This window comes from Elephantulus edwardii, unplaced genomic scaffold (genome assembly GCF_000299155.1).
Source record: "Elephantulus edwardii isolate Elephantulus edwardi_28Jun2011 unplaced genomic scaffold, EleEdw1.0 scaffold00331, whole genome shotgun sequence".
In the NCBI taxonomy this organism is placed as follows: domain Eukaryota; kingdom Metazoa; phylum Chordata; class Mammalia; order Macroscelidea; family Macroscelididae; genus Elephantulus; species Elephantulus edwardii.
The window spans coordinates 345,449-360,492 of NW_006400081.1; the positions used below are offsets into that span (position 1 = coordinate 345,449).

At 36.8% G+C, this 15,044-nt stretch overlaps 1 protein-coding gene across 1 annotated transcript in view; it reads right to left on the reverse strand.

Annotated features, from left to right (window-relative positions):
• Positions 1-15,044, reverse strand: part of FMN2 (formin 2) — a 417,308-nt gene that overhangs the window by 101,895 nt on the left and 300,369 nt on the right. Inside the window, exons 10-12 of the mRNA XM_006901560.1 lie at positions 4,967-5,058; positions 4,672-4,801; positions 2,653-2,799 (exon numbers count right to left, since the gene is read on the reverse strand). Coding sequence (XP_006901622.1) covers positions 2,653-2,799; positions 4,672-4,801; positions 4,967-5,058 — 369 coding nt within the window. The remainder of the gene's footprint in view (positions 1-2,652; positions 2,800-4,671; positions 4,802-4,966; positions 5,059-15,044) is intronic.

Here is a 15,044-nt window from a genome sequence, read left to right on the forward strand (position 1 = left end):
CAGAGTCACCCATTTTGAATAATATTGCATGAGTTCCTTGTTTTTCAATGCAGTGTAGTATTCCATTGTGTGAATATACCACAGCTTCTCTATTCATTCGTTTGTTGATGGGCAATTAGGTTGTTTCGGACTCTTTGCTATTGTGAACAAATCTGCGATAAACATGGGTGTGCATATATCTGCTTGGATGTCAGTTATGGTCTCTCTGGGTTATATTCCCAGTATCTCTATTTGCAACATTTTGAGAAAATGTCATACCACCTTCCACAGTGGTTATACCATTTTATACTCCCACCAACAGTGAATAGGGGTTCCAGTTTCTCCACAACCTTGCCAGCAGTTGCTGTTTGCTGTTCCGTTAAATTTTGCTATTCTGACTGGAGTGAGATGATATCTCATAGTCGTTTTGTATTTTTGAAGCTTAAAATCATGGATGTTAGTCTGTGGCTAACCATCATGGCTGTTTCACTACTTGAATTTGTCATTTGCAAGCTCACAATATGGTAAAGATTTGGTTTTAAACAAAAAGAAGTCTAAAAGGGGGTGCCACAGAGTCAAATACAATGCACAGTGACCCAATGAAGAACAGATCTGAGGTTTTTAAAAAACTTTGGGGTATTCTCAGGATTAGTTTCTTAATAAGAATGAGTAACTAGAAGGTTATATTTTATTATATAATACTTATAAAAATATTATACAGAAATTATATATGTACACACACACACACACAAGTGTATATACAGTGATTCAAATGAAGTTTACAAAGAAAGTTTTTCATTTAAGGGTTGATGCATATTTTGTAACATTCATTTTAACACCCAGGATGTAAACATACTATTTTCACTCCCCATGTCCCTGAAGTCTGTGATCTTCATTTCCATAGATTAATGGATTCTTTATCCATTGATAGAAGGGTTTTTCTCTCTTACCTCTTCCTGCTTTCAGAATTTTGTTTGTTGTTGTGAGGTGTTGTCAAGTAAAGTACTATTCTTGGAGACCCTATGAACAACAGACCTTAACTCTGTGCCAGCCTCACAATCTCTGCCTATTGCTGCAGTCACTCTGTCAATCCACCTGGTTGAGAGTAGTCTTCTCCTTCATCGTCTCCCCACTTTTCCAAGCATGATATTCTTCCCTAAGGAATAGCCTTTCCTACCAACACATCTAAAGTATGTGAATAGAAGCTTTGCAATTCTTTTTTTTTAATTTTTATTTTATTATTTTGTTTGTGTGTGTGTGTACCGTCAAATCGGATCTGACTGGTACAGGAGGAGATGGCCCCTCCTTCTCCGGCAGAGCATCTGGGGGATTTGAACCGTGTATCTCTGGGATAGTTTTGCAATTCTTAGGGAGAACTTTGGCTGTACCTTCTCCAATCCATATCTATTTGTGTTCTTTTGGCAGTCCATGGGATATTCAATACCCTTCTCTGATACCACAGCTCAAAGGTATCAATTTTTCTTCCGTCATCCTTACTCATTGTCCAGCTCTCAATAGCACACCAAGTGATTGAAAAGACCAAGGTCTGGATCAGGTACATCTTCGTCCTCAAACTAACTGACATCATTGTTCCTCTAATTTGGAGATGTCCAGAGACCTCTTTACCAGTACAATACATCTCCTAATCTCCTGACTGCTGGTACCAAGTGTACTGACTGTGGATTCAAGTAAGATTATCCCTGGGCAAGTGCTGCTCTTACGATGATTATTCTAAGGAATGAGTGCTTCTCTGGTGTGGCTGTTCAACTTTCAAGACTATCTGTTATTTGGCTGAAAGTTGAACCACAAGGTGAGTTTTAATGCAAGTTTGAAAGTTAAGGAAAGGCTGCAGTCTCAAGAGTTCTACCACTCTCAATCAGACCAGTAATCTCGGTCTTTTTTTTTTTTGTTATTTTAGTTTTCTTTTATTAATTTTAATGAACATTTACAGAGATTTTGGCATTCCATTCATTCATTGTTGCATTTTTCTCCCTGCTTACCCCTCTCCCCTAGTTCACTCCTTTCCCCAAAAAGCAAAAGAAAAATTCTTTCATTCCAAGCTTGGTCTGTCTTTGAGTTTTGTCTCACATATTTTGTGGCTTCTACACAGCATCATCTACTTTGTTCTCTTTTAGGGGTAGTCAACGGCATTAGCTGGGACCACCAAATTGCTGCACTTTATTTTTATCTTCTTTATCTACAAAGTAAATTTTTAAACATTTACTTTTTTACATTTCTCACTTATAATTATGAACTATATTATATATTTACAAATGATACTCATTCATGTTGGTTTTATTTCTGACTGGGCTACAGTGCAAAAGAAGAAAATAGGTATATAATAATCAATTTTCTAGACATCAATTTTTAGAGTTCAAAATGATAAGCAGAAAAGACAGAAGTGAAGAGTAAACTTAAAAAAAAAAACCTTAAAATGCAGTCTCCTTGATTATTCACTAGACAAGAGAGTAAAAATTTAAAAAAAGGAAACATTATTCACTAAGTTACAAAAAGTAAAACAACCGTTATTTTTACTTAGCACAGAACATAAAGATACATATGACCTTGCAACATGAAGAAGCAATGATTATAATTGGTTTACAATTAAAATCTATTACTGATCAAATTGTCTAATCTTCTATTTGCCTGCATTCTTTAAAATACAATACTTACAATGCTTTTGACATCTTTAAGCTTTGGCAGAATGTCTAATCCAAAGCCATCTGCCTGTCCCCGAGTCTTGTTTCCACCATTCATGTAGTTGCCAAAGGCAAGAATCAAACCCAAAACACTCATAACTCCAGAGCCATTTTTCAGTGTCTATAAAACAGGATAAAGAAAATGGTTCCTTTATGCAATGTTTTATGAGAGTATTCATGTTCTAGTAATTGTTGTAAGTCATAACCAAACTTTGTCATTGCTCATTATAAGGTTGTCTTAAAAAGTGTCTCAAAATTAACTTTTTAAAAAAGAGCCATTATGCTGAGTGAAGTAACTCAGTCTCATAAGGATAAATACTGCATAAGACCATTATTGTAAAAATAAAAGGATAACTTGTAAAACCAGTATGGGGGGGTCAAAGGGGGAAAGAGGTGGGAGCAGAGGGGTGAGGATGGGCAGGAGGTGAACCACAGGGTCGCACAATTTGGTGGGTGGAGGGAGGGAATAAATAAAGGATATGAGAAAGATGTGGTGGGAACTTGAAAAGACTGAGTAATGATGGGCATATTTCAATGATGGTTAATTTTATAAAACAAAATGCATGGGAATTATCATATAAAACACAATGTGAATGAAGGAAAGTGTGAAACACAATGTGTACTAATTCTGTATACAAAATAATATAAAACAGAATCTGGGGCGGGGCTTTTTTTACATAAGCAAATTCCATTGTTTTTGTTCTCAGGAAGGGGATACTGGTGCCTGCAGGGAGCCCTTAGCAATCTCCTGCCTTAAAAATTTATATCCTCTATGGGTGGATATATAATTTATATATATAATATAATATATTAATATATATTATATATAATATAATATATTAATATATATTATATATAATATAATATATTAATATATAATTTATATATATAATTTATATCCTGTGGGTTTTGGTATTAATTAAACAATGGAAATCTAAAAAAAAGCTAACTAATATAAAACAAAAATTAAAAAAAGAGAAGTAACACATTAACAAATTATTGTACTTTGTAAAAAGATATAGATAGAAGAATAGAAATAGAAGACATAGTAATCTAACTTCATATTTATAGTGTAATTTTAAAAATAAAAACAAATAATACCAATTAAAGGTTTCAATTGAGAACTAAAGAATACTGTTACTGCTCTCATGCTCCCCTTTGAAAGCTAGTTTTTAGTAATATCTACCCATTTTCCAAAATTTTTTAGTATACCAGAGTAAAAGGTAATACTGAGATTTGACAAATTGTTTTACTGTTTTTATACGTGTAAACCATGCCAAATTTATATTCATTTTCATAAGTATAATTATCCTTTTAAATCATGCACCTGCTCCTGAATGATTTGGTTAGAAAAATTATAAATAATCTGTTGAGTGGCTCATCTGAAAGTAAACAAAATGCCTTCAAGTTGCAGTTATGGGCAAGAATAATATGTTAGAGGTCCATGTTCTCTCCAAGGCAAAAAAGGGCAGACTCTCCAGAGGCTGCTATGCACTTAGGATTTCATGAATCGTAGTAGTGTCATCCTACAACCCCAGGCATCAATCTAAGTACTTGCTTTGCTCATGGAGCACAATTGAAAAGTCTAGATTCTATGTGATTGCTAGCTTTCCAATGAAATGACAGCACTAGTATGTGCTAGGCAATCTCCTCCCATGCAATTACTGCATCTGAAAACCCGCTGGAGGGTCAGTTAAGAGTCTCTTCTGAGTCGATGGCACACACAACAGTGGTGCTGTAGGTATGAGTCATTGCTAACCTGAAGCTCACGTCAAGGGAGAAAGATGAGGCCCCATAAAGACTTACAGCCTTGAAAAACCCTACAATGCAGCTCTACTGAGTCCTACAGGGTCATTTTGAGTCAAAGTGGCCTTGATGGCAATGGGTTTAGCTTAGGTTTAATAAATAACAGAAAACTTTTTCAAATACTTACATGATTGTAGTAGACGTAAGAAGAAATGAAGTCTCTGGTTTCAGAGGGACTAGAACCTACCTCACATAATTTCTGCAGTAATTCCAGTTTGCGACGAATGGAACATATGCTTTCTGTAAATGTGGACTGGAACAAGATGCAGAAGACGCGCTCTGAGAAGTTGGGGATTAGGGATAGTTCATAAAGGAACCTATGGAAATAAAGTCAAGTTGAGAGTGCAAGAGAACATTTACGATCATAGGTGTTTATCCTACAACCATTCATAATAATTATGTGTTTAAAACACTGGCATTTCTAAATGTACAGGGCCTCCCAGGGCCATGGATGATGTTCACACAGCCGGAAGGGTGCTTACTGTTCAGGTTTGTCCAGAGACTTGGCGTTTTCCTTGTCTTTGGATGATCGACTGTGCTTTTCAATCTTCTCCAGCTCGTCTGACTGTGCTCTCTGGAAAAAGAAAAAGTCAAGCTGTGTTTCAGAGCCTGGTCAATTGGGCTTAGATGAAAATAACCTTCATAGAGTAAAATTAAGAAGAATGTCTATTTGTGCTTCATTGATTATGCAAAGGCATTTGACTGTGTGAATTGTAATAAGTCATGGCTGACAATGAGAGAAATGGGAGTCAAAAAGATCACTTAATTGTGCTCATGTGAAACTTGTACCTGTTGTGTGAATGGAGCAGGGGAACACTGCATGGTTTAATATTAAGAACAGAGTATGTCAGAGTTGTATTCTCTCTATTCAGTCTGTATGCTGAGCAAATTATCCAAGAAGCTGGACTCTATGAAGAGGAGTGTGGCATCAGGAGGGAGATTCATCAATAATCTGTGTTACACAGATGACACAGCCTTGCTTTGTTGAAAGTGAGGAGGACCTGAAGTACTTGTTGCAGAAAATCAAGGAATGCAGCCTTTGGTATGGATTATACCTCAATGTGGAGAAAACATTCTACCACTGGACCAATAGCCAACATCATGATAGATAGAGAGGTGATTGAAAAGTGTCAACAGCTTCATCTTAATTGTATCCACAATTAAGGCATTTGGTAACAGCAGTCGGGAATAAGGAAACACATTGTGCTGAGAAAATCTGCAGTCAGGGACCTCTCTAAATTATTGAGGAGTAATGATTCCATTTGAGGACTAAGGTGCATGTGATTCAGTCCATACTCTTTTTGATCACTTGCTATGAACCTGAGAGGTGGAACAAATAAGGATGGCAGAAGAAGAATCAACGCCTTTAAGCTGTAGTGTTGGAGAAGAGCACTGAACATTCCATGGATGGCCAAGAGAACAAGCAAATGCATCTTGGAGAGGGTGCAGACAGAGTGCTCTCTGAAGGCAAGAATGAGACTTTGCCTCACATATTTTGGGCATGTTGTTAGGAGGGGCTATTCCTTGGAGAAGGACATGATGCTAGGAAGGATGAGGGGCCAGCAAAGGAGAGAAAGATCTTCAACCGGGTGGACTGATAAAGTGACTGCTGCAATGGGCTCTTGTGTGTCAGAAGTGTGAGGGTGGTGCAGGACAGGACAGGGTTCAGATCTTTTGTTCAGTGTCACTGTGAGTCATACTCGACAGCATCTAACAATTAACAACAACAACAACATACCATTTTTAAAAAATGTCTTAGGAGGATATATTTGCAGTAAAAGTTAATTTGTGGAGCATTTTAAAGTGTAAATATGGTTGGTAAGGAATGAAATCATCTATCAAACTCACAGTTTGATTCCATTCCAACTCTTAGTGACTCTCTATTGGGTCTTTGAAGCTGTAAATCTTTATGCCCACCTTTTTTCTTGCACAGTGTCTGGTAGATTTGAACTACAAACCTTTCGATTAGCAGCAAAACTCAAAATGCATTACATCAGATCTCTACTGATCTTCAAAATAATGTTAGTGGTTACTTTCACACTCTCTCAAGGCAGGCAAATTGGAACCAACTCAGAGCTCACCCTCCTCCGTTGGTTTCAAGGACTGTAATTTACATGGGAGGAGACTACTCATTTTTCTCATAGAGCAGCTGGGGGATTTGAATTGTCTGCCTTTGAATTGACAGCACAACTTCTTCTTCACTCACTGCATAATCTGCAATGCTTTTATCCTTTCCAGGACAATTTAAGACAGTACACTTTTCCTTTCCTCTTAATTGGTTGTCTATATCACTTCCTTAAAAACAGCATTTCATTCTGAAGTGGTTATTTCTTATTTAAAAATCAATAAAATAAAGTGTGGAAGTAAGCTGACTCTAAAGACTTTGTAAAATTTTAAAAGAAAAAGATTTTATTCAACTATTATAGTCAGGTAGTTTGAACTGTTAAGTCATGGGAGAACCTTTTTTTTTTCTTCTGTAGAAATGATGGTAGTAGTCCACATTACACAGCCATTTTGGAACTGGACTTTCTTCTCAATTTCAAGATAACTTCGGAGTTCTTTTTTTCCTGCAAAATTACTTCTTTCACTCTTTATATACTCAAGGAAACATGCTGTTATCCTAAACTTGTTTGTTCATGGAATAACAAATTTTAATAACAGAGAAGATCTTATATAATCAAGAAGAACAAATCTACTCATTATGATAGACTGTGGGCATAAATTTCTTTCCAATCTCCCCTTACTTTGTAACTTACCAAGATGCTGCAAAGATACTAAGATAGAGAACTTTCTAAGTGCAGTCAGATGTGTAACCTGACAGCCATAATTTGAGTTTCAGTCTATACCGTAAACTTCCATTCTGTACATTAAAAAAAGAAAATCAAATCTATGCATGTTTTCTAAACAACAGTACATTTGACTCTGTATTCAAATGACAAAGGAAGAACACGATGGACATTTCTCAAGCTGAATGAATGAAAAACCAAATTCTAATCACAAGTTGTAACAACAAAAGATTCTGTAAGCAGCAAAATCCATGTGTGCAGAAGGATCAAAAGAAGATGGAAGGAATACACAGCCATTGTACCACGGGGAAAACTGCTTTCAGAAAGTATATAAGATCAAAATCAACGAAACTGAAGGGAAAAAAGTCAAGTTGCACTGAAGGCTTTGGGAAAAAAAGCCTTCATGAATTGAAAGAAAATAAACTGATTTTTTTAAATACATAACCCTGGATGTGCTCACATATTACGTGCATACCAAAAAAAAAATCGAAGACAGCTTCCTTGTCAACTAACTGGAAGGGATCCATATTTATTCCCATTTTTTAAAAAATCTGAATGCAATAATTCTAAAGCAATAACATTAGTTTTACATAGAAGTGAAAATCTTGCCAAACATAACTTTAAAATGGTGGAAGCAGTAAGTTGACATAGGACTGTCAGTCAGTTTGCATTCAGAAGAGGCCATGAAAAGAGGGGTATTACTGTTGATGTCAGAGAATGTGGACCAAAAGCAGAACATACCAGAAAGATGTGCTTTCTTAACTATGCAAAAACATTGGTGTGGATCGTAATTATGGAAAACATAGAGCAGAGGGGGAATTCCAGATTACTTAATTGTACTCATGCAAAATCTATATATGAGCCAATAAGCAGTCATCCAAACACTGAAAAAGATGTGTGTCATGGATATACTCTTGTTCCATGTCTATTCAAGATATATGATAAGCAAATAATCCCAGCAGCTGGTTTATGTGGAGAAGAGAAAAATGTGGCATCAAGATTAGAAAAGCACTCATCAATAATCGTCATTGTGCAGATGACATGACTTTTTTATCGTAAGTGAAGAGGAGTTGAAACAATTACTAAGAATGATGAAAGACTAGCCTCCAGCATGGATTGTATTTCAATGTAAAGTAAATAAAAATCCTTACAATGGGAGCAATAAGCATCATGATAAATGGAAAAGTTGTCAGTGCTATCTTTTTACTTGAATCCATAACTGACACCCAGGGAAGCAGTCAGGAGATCAAATGACTTATTGTCTAATTAAGCCCAATACCATAATATACTCAAACCGCATCAGAAAAAAAGAATTGCATTTACAACAATGTGTTAAAGTAGCTATTTCTTATTTGGTCCTTTAGTGCTTTTTTGATCCCTTGGCATGGACCTAACCTAGATGAGTACTAATTTCAGGGGTTAAATGATGACTAGAAGCCCACCCTATGGAACCAGTAAATGATCCAATACCTTAAAAAAATGTCAAACTTCAGACAATATAAACAAAAACTGTTAAGGGGGACAAAAAAATTCAAGCACACACACACACACACACACACATGAATCCAACAAAAAAACCAGTTAAGGTAAATTGTTGTTGTTGTTGTTATGTGCTGTCGAGTCGTTTGCGACTCATAGTGATCCTATGTACAACAGCCCTAAACCCTGTTCTATCCTGTGCCAATCTCATTGCCTCTGACACACACATCCCGATTACCCCAGTCACTGAATCAATCCACCTCATAGAGGGTCTTCCCCTCCTGCGCTGTCCCTCCACTCTGCCCAGCATGATGTCCCTCTCTAAAGACCTGTCTCTCCTTACAACATGTCCAAAGTATGTCAGGCGATTATTAAAGATTCATGAGGATAAGATTCCTCCACATCTCCAGAACAATGTGACTCAGTGACTATATTACAGTCATTTTCTAATTGACTCAGTAAATGCATACCTTGTATATGGAGTTCCAAACCAATATTGAAGCATATCTCAAAAGAAAAGAGCTCATCTCATAGGAATTTTTTATTTTCCTATTGAATACAAAAGTCATGTTAAACTGTACTGTACTTTTGTGGGGGTTTTGGTATGTGATTTTATATTTGTTTGCATACAAGATTTGTATACATTGTGTTTGATTTACTGTAACGTGTTAAGTGTGCAAGAGCATCACAAAAAATCCTTTGAAATATTGCAAGATTTACGCAGCTCATTAACAACCTACATTATGCAGATGGAATAACCTTCCTTGCTCAAACTGAAGAGTAATTGAAACACTTACTGCAAAACATTAAGGACGACAGCCTTCAGTATTGATTACATATGGAATACAATTTCAAGAGAACAAAAATCCTCACTAGTGGACAATAGAAAGCATCATGATAGATGGAGAAAAGATAGATTGATCAGAATTTCTTGTATTTTTGCAAGGATAATAAGGTGAAGTCCAATAAAATAAGGATTCAGAGTGCATATAATTACTAATTGTATATTTCATATCCTCCACTCCCTTAATTCATTACTGCTCACTTCAGAGAAAAATAGAACTGCCTCATTTGGCAGTGCGACTTCACAATTAGCAGAGGAAATTAACTGTTCCTCCATGAGGAGGACTTACATGGTACCTGTAACAATGGTACTAAGCACAACAGATACTGGTTTGTGAGGTGGTGTGGTATGGAGCAAAGCTTTTTGTTGGGTTTTATCCACCCATACAGCTTTTCATTTTCATTGTGATATTAACTAAATGTACAGAAAAGCTGGATTTTGATTCATTCATTGTTGAGCATTTTCCTCCCTTCCCCTTCCCCCAGTTAACTTTTCTTAATATTTTTTTTAAAATATTGTTTCATTGTTGCAAAATTTCCTCCCTCTCCCTTCCACAATCAACTTTGCAATGTACCTCTTATTCTGTCACACATATAATGCCTCATCATATATTCCTTTTTAACAGTTCTTTCATTCACTTGTTCCAATGTAGTGCTCATTATCATTATTATGATCCACCCTTTTCCTAGTCTCCTCCCAAGCCCCCATGTCAGTCCTTCTTTATAACAGTAGTGTTATGCAGTATTTGTCCTTTTGTGGCTGAGACATTTCACTCAGCATAACATCCTCCAGAGTCACCCATGCTCTATAATGTTTTACAAGGCTGCTGTTTTTAGTGCTGCATAGTATTCAGTTGTGGGAATATCTACTGTTTTTCTAATACATATTTGTTAATGGGCACTTGGTTGCTTCTACCTCTTCACTATTGTGAATAATGCAGCAATAAACATGGTTGTGCACACATCTGTTTGGATGGTGGTTCTGCTTTCCTTAGGTTATATTCTCAGTATTAGAATTGCTGGGTCAAATGGTATTTCTATTCCTAAATTTTTGAGAAAGCACCAGACCTCCTTCTATAGTGGTTGTACCATTTTACACTTCCACCAGCAGTGAATAAAGGTTCCAATCTCTCCACAATCTCACCAGGATTTATTTATTGCTTGTTGCTCTGTTGGACTTTGCTGTTGTTGCTGGGGTAAGATGATATCTCATAGTTGTTTTTATTTGCATCTCCCTGATAACTAGGGATTTTTTACACACTTCTTCATGTGTTTGTTTGCTCACTGAATGTTGTCCATTCATGTATTGTGCCCATTTATGACTGGAGAGTTTATCCTTTTTTTATTGAGGTACTGGAGTGTTCTATGATTTTTAGATCTGAGTCCTTTATCAGACATGTCATTACCAAATATTTCTTCCCAGTCTGTGGCTTTCCTTTTTACTCATGCCAGACCTACATCTCACACCATACACAAAAGCCAACTCAAAGTGGATCAAGTATTTGGGATTAAAACCAAAACCTATAAACTTCATTAAAGAAAATCTTGAAGAATTATAGAAGCCCTAATGTATTAAAGGTCTTCTAAGCATAATGAAGAATCTACAACCAGGAGAGAATAAAGCAGATGAATGGGACCTCTAAGAATCAAATCCCTATGCATATCAAAAAACTTCTCCAACAAGAGTGAGGTTGTGCTCATTATCATTATTATGATCCACTCAACCCAACAACGTAGGGTTGCTAGGAATCCCAGCCAATTTTACAGGACCTAACAACAATGTCCATTTCCTATTAGATCTGTTCTACAATTTCCCTAATACTATATACTTAATGCTGCCTTATCCAATCTTTTTCTCCTTAAGTCCACCTTGGATAATCTCTTTCTCTTTTATATGTATTTGTATTTGTGTATACATATACATCTGTGTGTGTACCCACAACACACAAACACATGAAAATCTCATGTGTAAACTCTTATCACATTCATTTTTTCCTCTCTCAATCAATTCTGGGGGGGAAACATTTTCTTAATCTACAGCCTCAATAATATTAAAGATGCACCTGAGTCTTCACATTTTAAATTTTTAAATACAACTTATCTTAAACAAACAGTGGTACAAATTTCTGAATATCTAGACATAGCTTAGAAATCTATTCATAGCCTAAATATACCATAACAATTATTGTTATAAGATAAAAAATCATTATTGTTAGAGACGGTTTAAAACTGGAGAGTAATGTAGCTCCCATTTTGTTTTTGAAAAGATTTGTAATAGTCAATTGTGAGCTATTTCAAGAACCAAATTGCTACATATACTATGTTCTCTTCCTTCTCTCATGGCCACTGAGTTGAAATAAACTCATAGCTGGCTGTCCATCAGGTTTTGAGACTGGACACTCCAGGGAGGAAATGAGCCATCTCTCTCCCAGAGTGCTGCTGAATTCAAATCTTCAGCCTTTGGGTTCACAGTGTAATTCTCTATAAACTAAACCACCAAAACGACATCCTTATACACTTACCTTACTGTCATTTGGGTCCATCAAGTGAACTACAACTCACAGTGACCCTATGAACAACAGATGTGAAACCCTGGACAGATCTATACTGTGCCATTCTCATCTTCTCTGATTCACTCGATTCCATTCCTTGTCTCACATACTTTAGTTATGTTGACAGAAGAGGTTATTCCTCATAGAGGGAGGGACATCATGCTTGAAAAGGTGGAGGGCAGCAAAGGAGAGTTAGACTCTCAGCCAAGTGGACTGAAACATGACTGCAGCAATGGGCAGTATGTCAAAGATGCTGAGGATGGCACAGGATGGGTCACGGTTCAGATCTGTTGTTCATGCAACTGCTATGTATTGTACTTAACTTGACAACTCCTAACAATAACAACAGCAGTGGCAAGGAGTTGTGCTGTCAACCCAAACGCAGGTATTCATATCCACCAGGGGCGAAAGATGGACAATTGTACAACCTCTCAAAGCCTTCTAGAGTCTCAGCTATGAGTGAGTTCTGACTTGACAGCACATAATAGAACAAAAAACAACAAAAAACCCAAACACTAATGAAAAGAGATCAAGTGAACTTCAGTGTCAATAATCATGAAAGCAGAAGAACTAAATCATTGCTGAGCTACATTGGCCTAGTGGACAGAAAGTTATGCTACCAAGCCGAAGGTGGGTGATTTTAATCTGCGGCCCTCAGGCCAGGTTCAAATTGGTTTCCTGTCAAACATTGTTCTATGTGATACAGCACTGGTTCGTGTATTGCTGTACAGAGGTAACTCATGGTTGCTGTGATTCTGACCACTGTGACACTGATGTGCCAAAAGTAGTAATGGTCACCCATGGTGGACAGTGTTTTCTGGAGCTTCTCGACTAAAATAAGCCTGGAAGCAGGAGCAGCATCCACTTCCAAATGGCTTGCCTCCGGAAACTATATGAACAACGCTCAGGCCTTTCATTCATAGGGTCTCTATGAGTCGTCTACGACTTGACGGCACCAAACAACAACAACAACAACAACAACAACAACAACAACAACAAATCATTGCTGGCTATCACTGCTGACTGCTCTGAAAGGAAAATGAAGAGACTTTCCCTGAGAGAGTGGGAGAAACAGAAATGTGAAATAAAACCCAAAATCATAAAAAAATTACCAAGATTATTGATCTGGTAGTGATCACTGGATCCCATGAGCTTATGGTTTTTAGTCATCTTCAAGTCTATAGCAGAAATCATTCCCTCATTCAACTTTCAGCCAAACAACAGACAGAACCATAAGGTGATCCCACCACTTGTCTTTGTGTTGTAATGAGGTGGCTTATACTGTGGTCTACTGTGTTGTTGTGATGATGGAAGCTATGCTTCTGGTATTTCAAATACCAGCCGAGTCAACCATAGTGGACAGATTTCAGTAGTTTCCAGAATAAAACAAGTTAAGAAGCAGAGTGGCCAGGTACTTCTGCAATAATAGGTCATGGTAAAACCCTATCCACAGCAGCAAAACTAGTCAACTACAATACCAGAAGGACTTCCTTTCAAGTAAAGGTTTCACTCAATGAGAGCAACTTGATTTGCTGATGTAGCAAGACACAAAATGAGGATAAATAGCTGAAGAAAATCTAAGTATGAAGCCAGGCAAAATGGAAGTTGTAGAAATGAAGTGGAACACATAAACATTAATATCTTAGGCATTAATGAGTTGAAATGGATTGGAATTGGTCATATGGAATCAGACAGTCATATGGTCTATTATGCAAATAGTGACAAACTGAATGAAAAGGACTTACATTTATGGTAAAAAAGAGTTTTTCAAGATCTATCTAGAAGCACAACTCTGTGTTGTCACGTGCAATCCAGTAGACTGATACTCACAGCAACCCTATGAACAACAATGTTCATGGGAACAATTGCACCATCCTCACCATGTTTGATATACTTGAACCCACTGTTAAAGTCTATATGTCAATCTACATAGAATAATATCCATACATATACAAGAAGGCTTGTTAATATGACTATGATCCTAATAAACATATCAACCTCTAAAACTGTGGTTTAGAGTTTGGGTGGAGGAGTCAGTTATAGGAGATGGTGGACTAGACAGACAAGAGATCATATCCTCTTCATGAAGACACCAAAAAATAAACAGATATCGGTGATAATTGTGGTATCCAGTTTAAAAAGACAAGACAAGGAAAAACTTTAAACACTGAAAGAAGAAAGAGAATGAAAATACCAACTATGAAGACGGAACAGAGAACATAACTAACACAGTGTGGAAATTTTTTTTTTTTACAGTGTGGAAATTTTGAATAGTCTTCTTGGTTTGATCCTGGGACTGTGCAACTCGTTCACTGTGGGAAAGACAGCAGCAGTATTCAGAAACATAAACACGTCCTCCATTCAAGTCAAAGTCAAACCCACTGCCATAGAGTTAGAAAGGACACATAACGGATCCTCCAACAAATTTTCAAAGGCTAAAGACCAAATCCTCCACTTAGCCTATGAAAACCATGGTCAATACCAATCCTCAACTGTTCTACATAAACAGTGAACCGGCAGACAATTGTACAAACACCATTGTGCTCTATCATACCCAGCAAAGGACAGGAAGAGAAACATTAATAAACACCCAACTACCAAGTCATGCAACAAAGTCAAGTGGCTCCAGTTAGACGCAAACAAAAAAAGAAGAAGAAATAAAAAGACGTGACCTCCACAATGTCTCAGAGAGAGCAATTAATTTTAAACCAATACAATCCAAAAAAACAGGACAACATGAAAAAAAAGGTACCAAAATAGAGAACCAGGAAGTATATTAGAGGAAGAAATGTTCTCATAGAATTAATAGAATTTTTTGGCTCCATTTTTAATTTCTATATGAGAAATTGTAGTTGATCTGATCTGATCGAGAAGCTCAATATCAGCTGTGAAAACTAGGC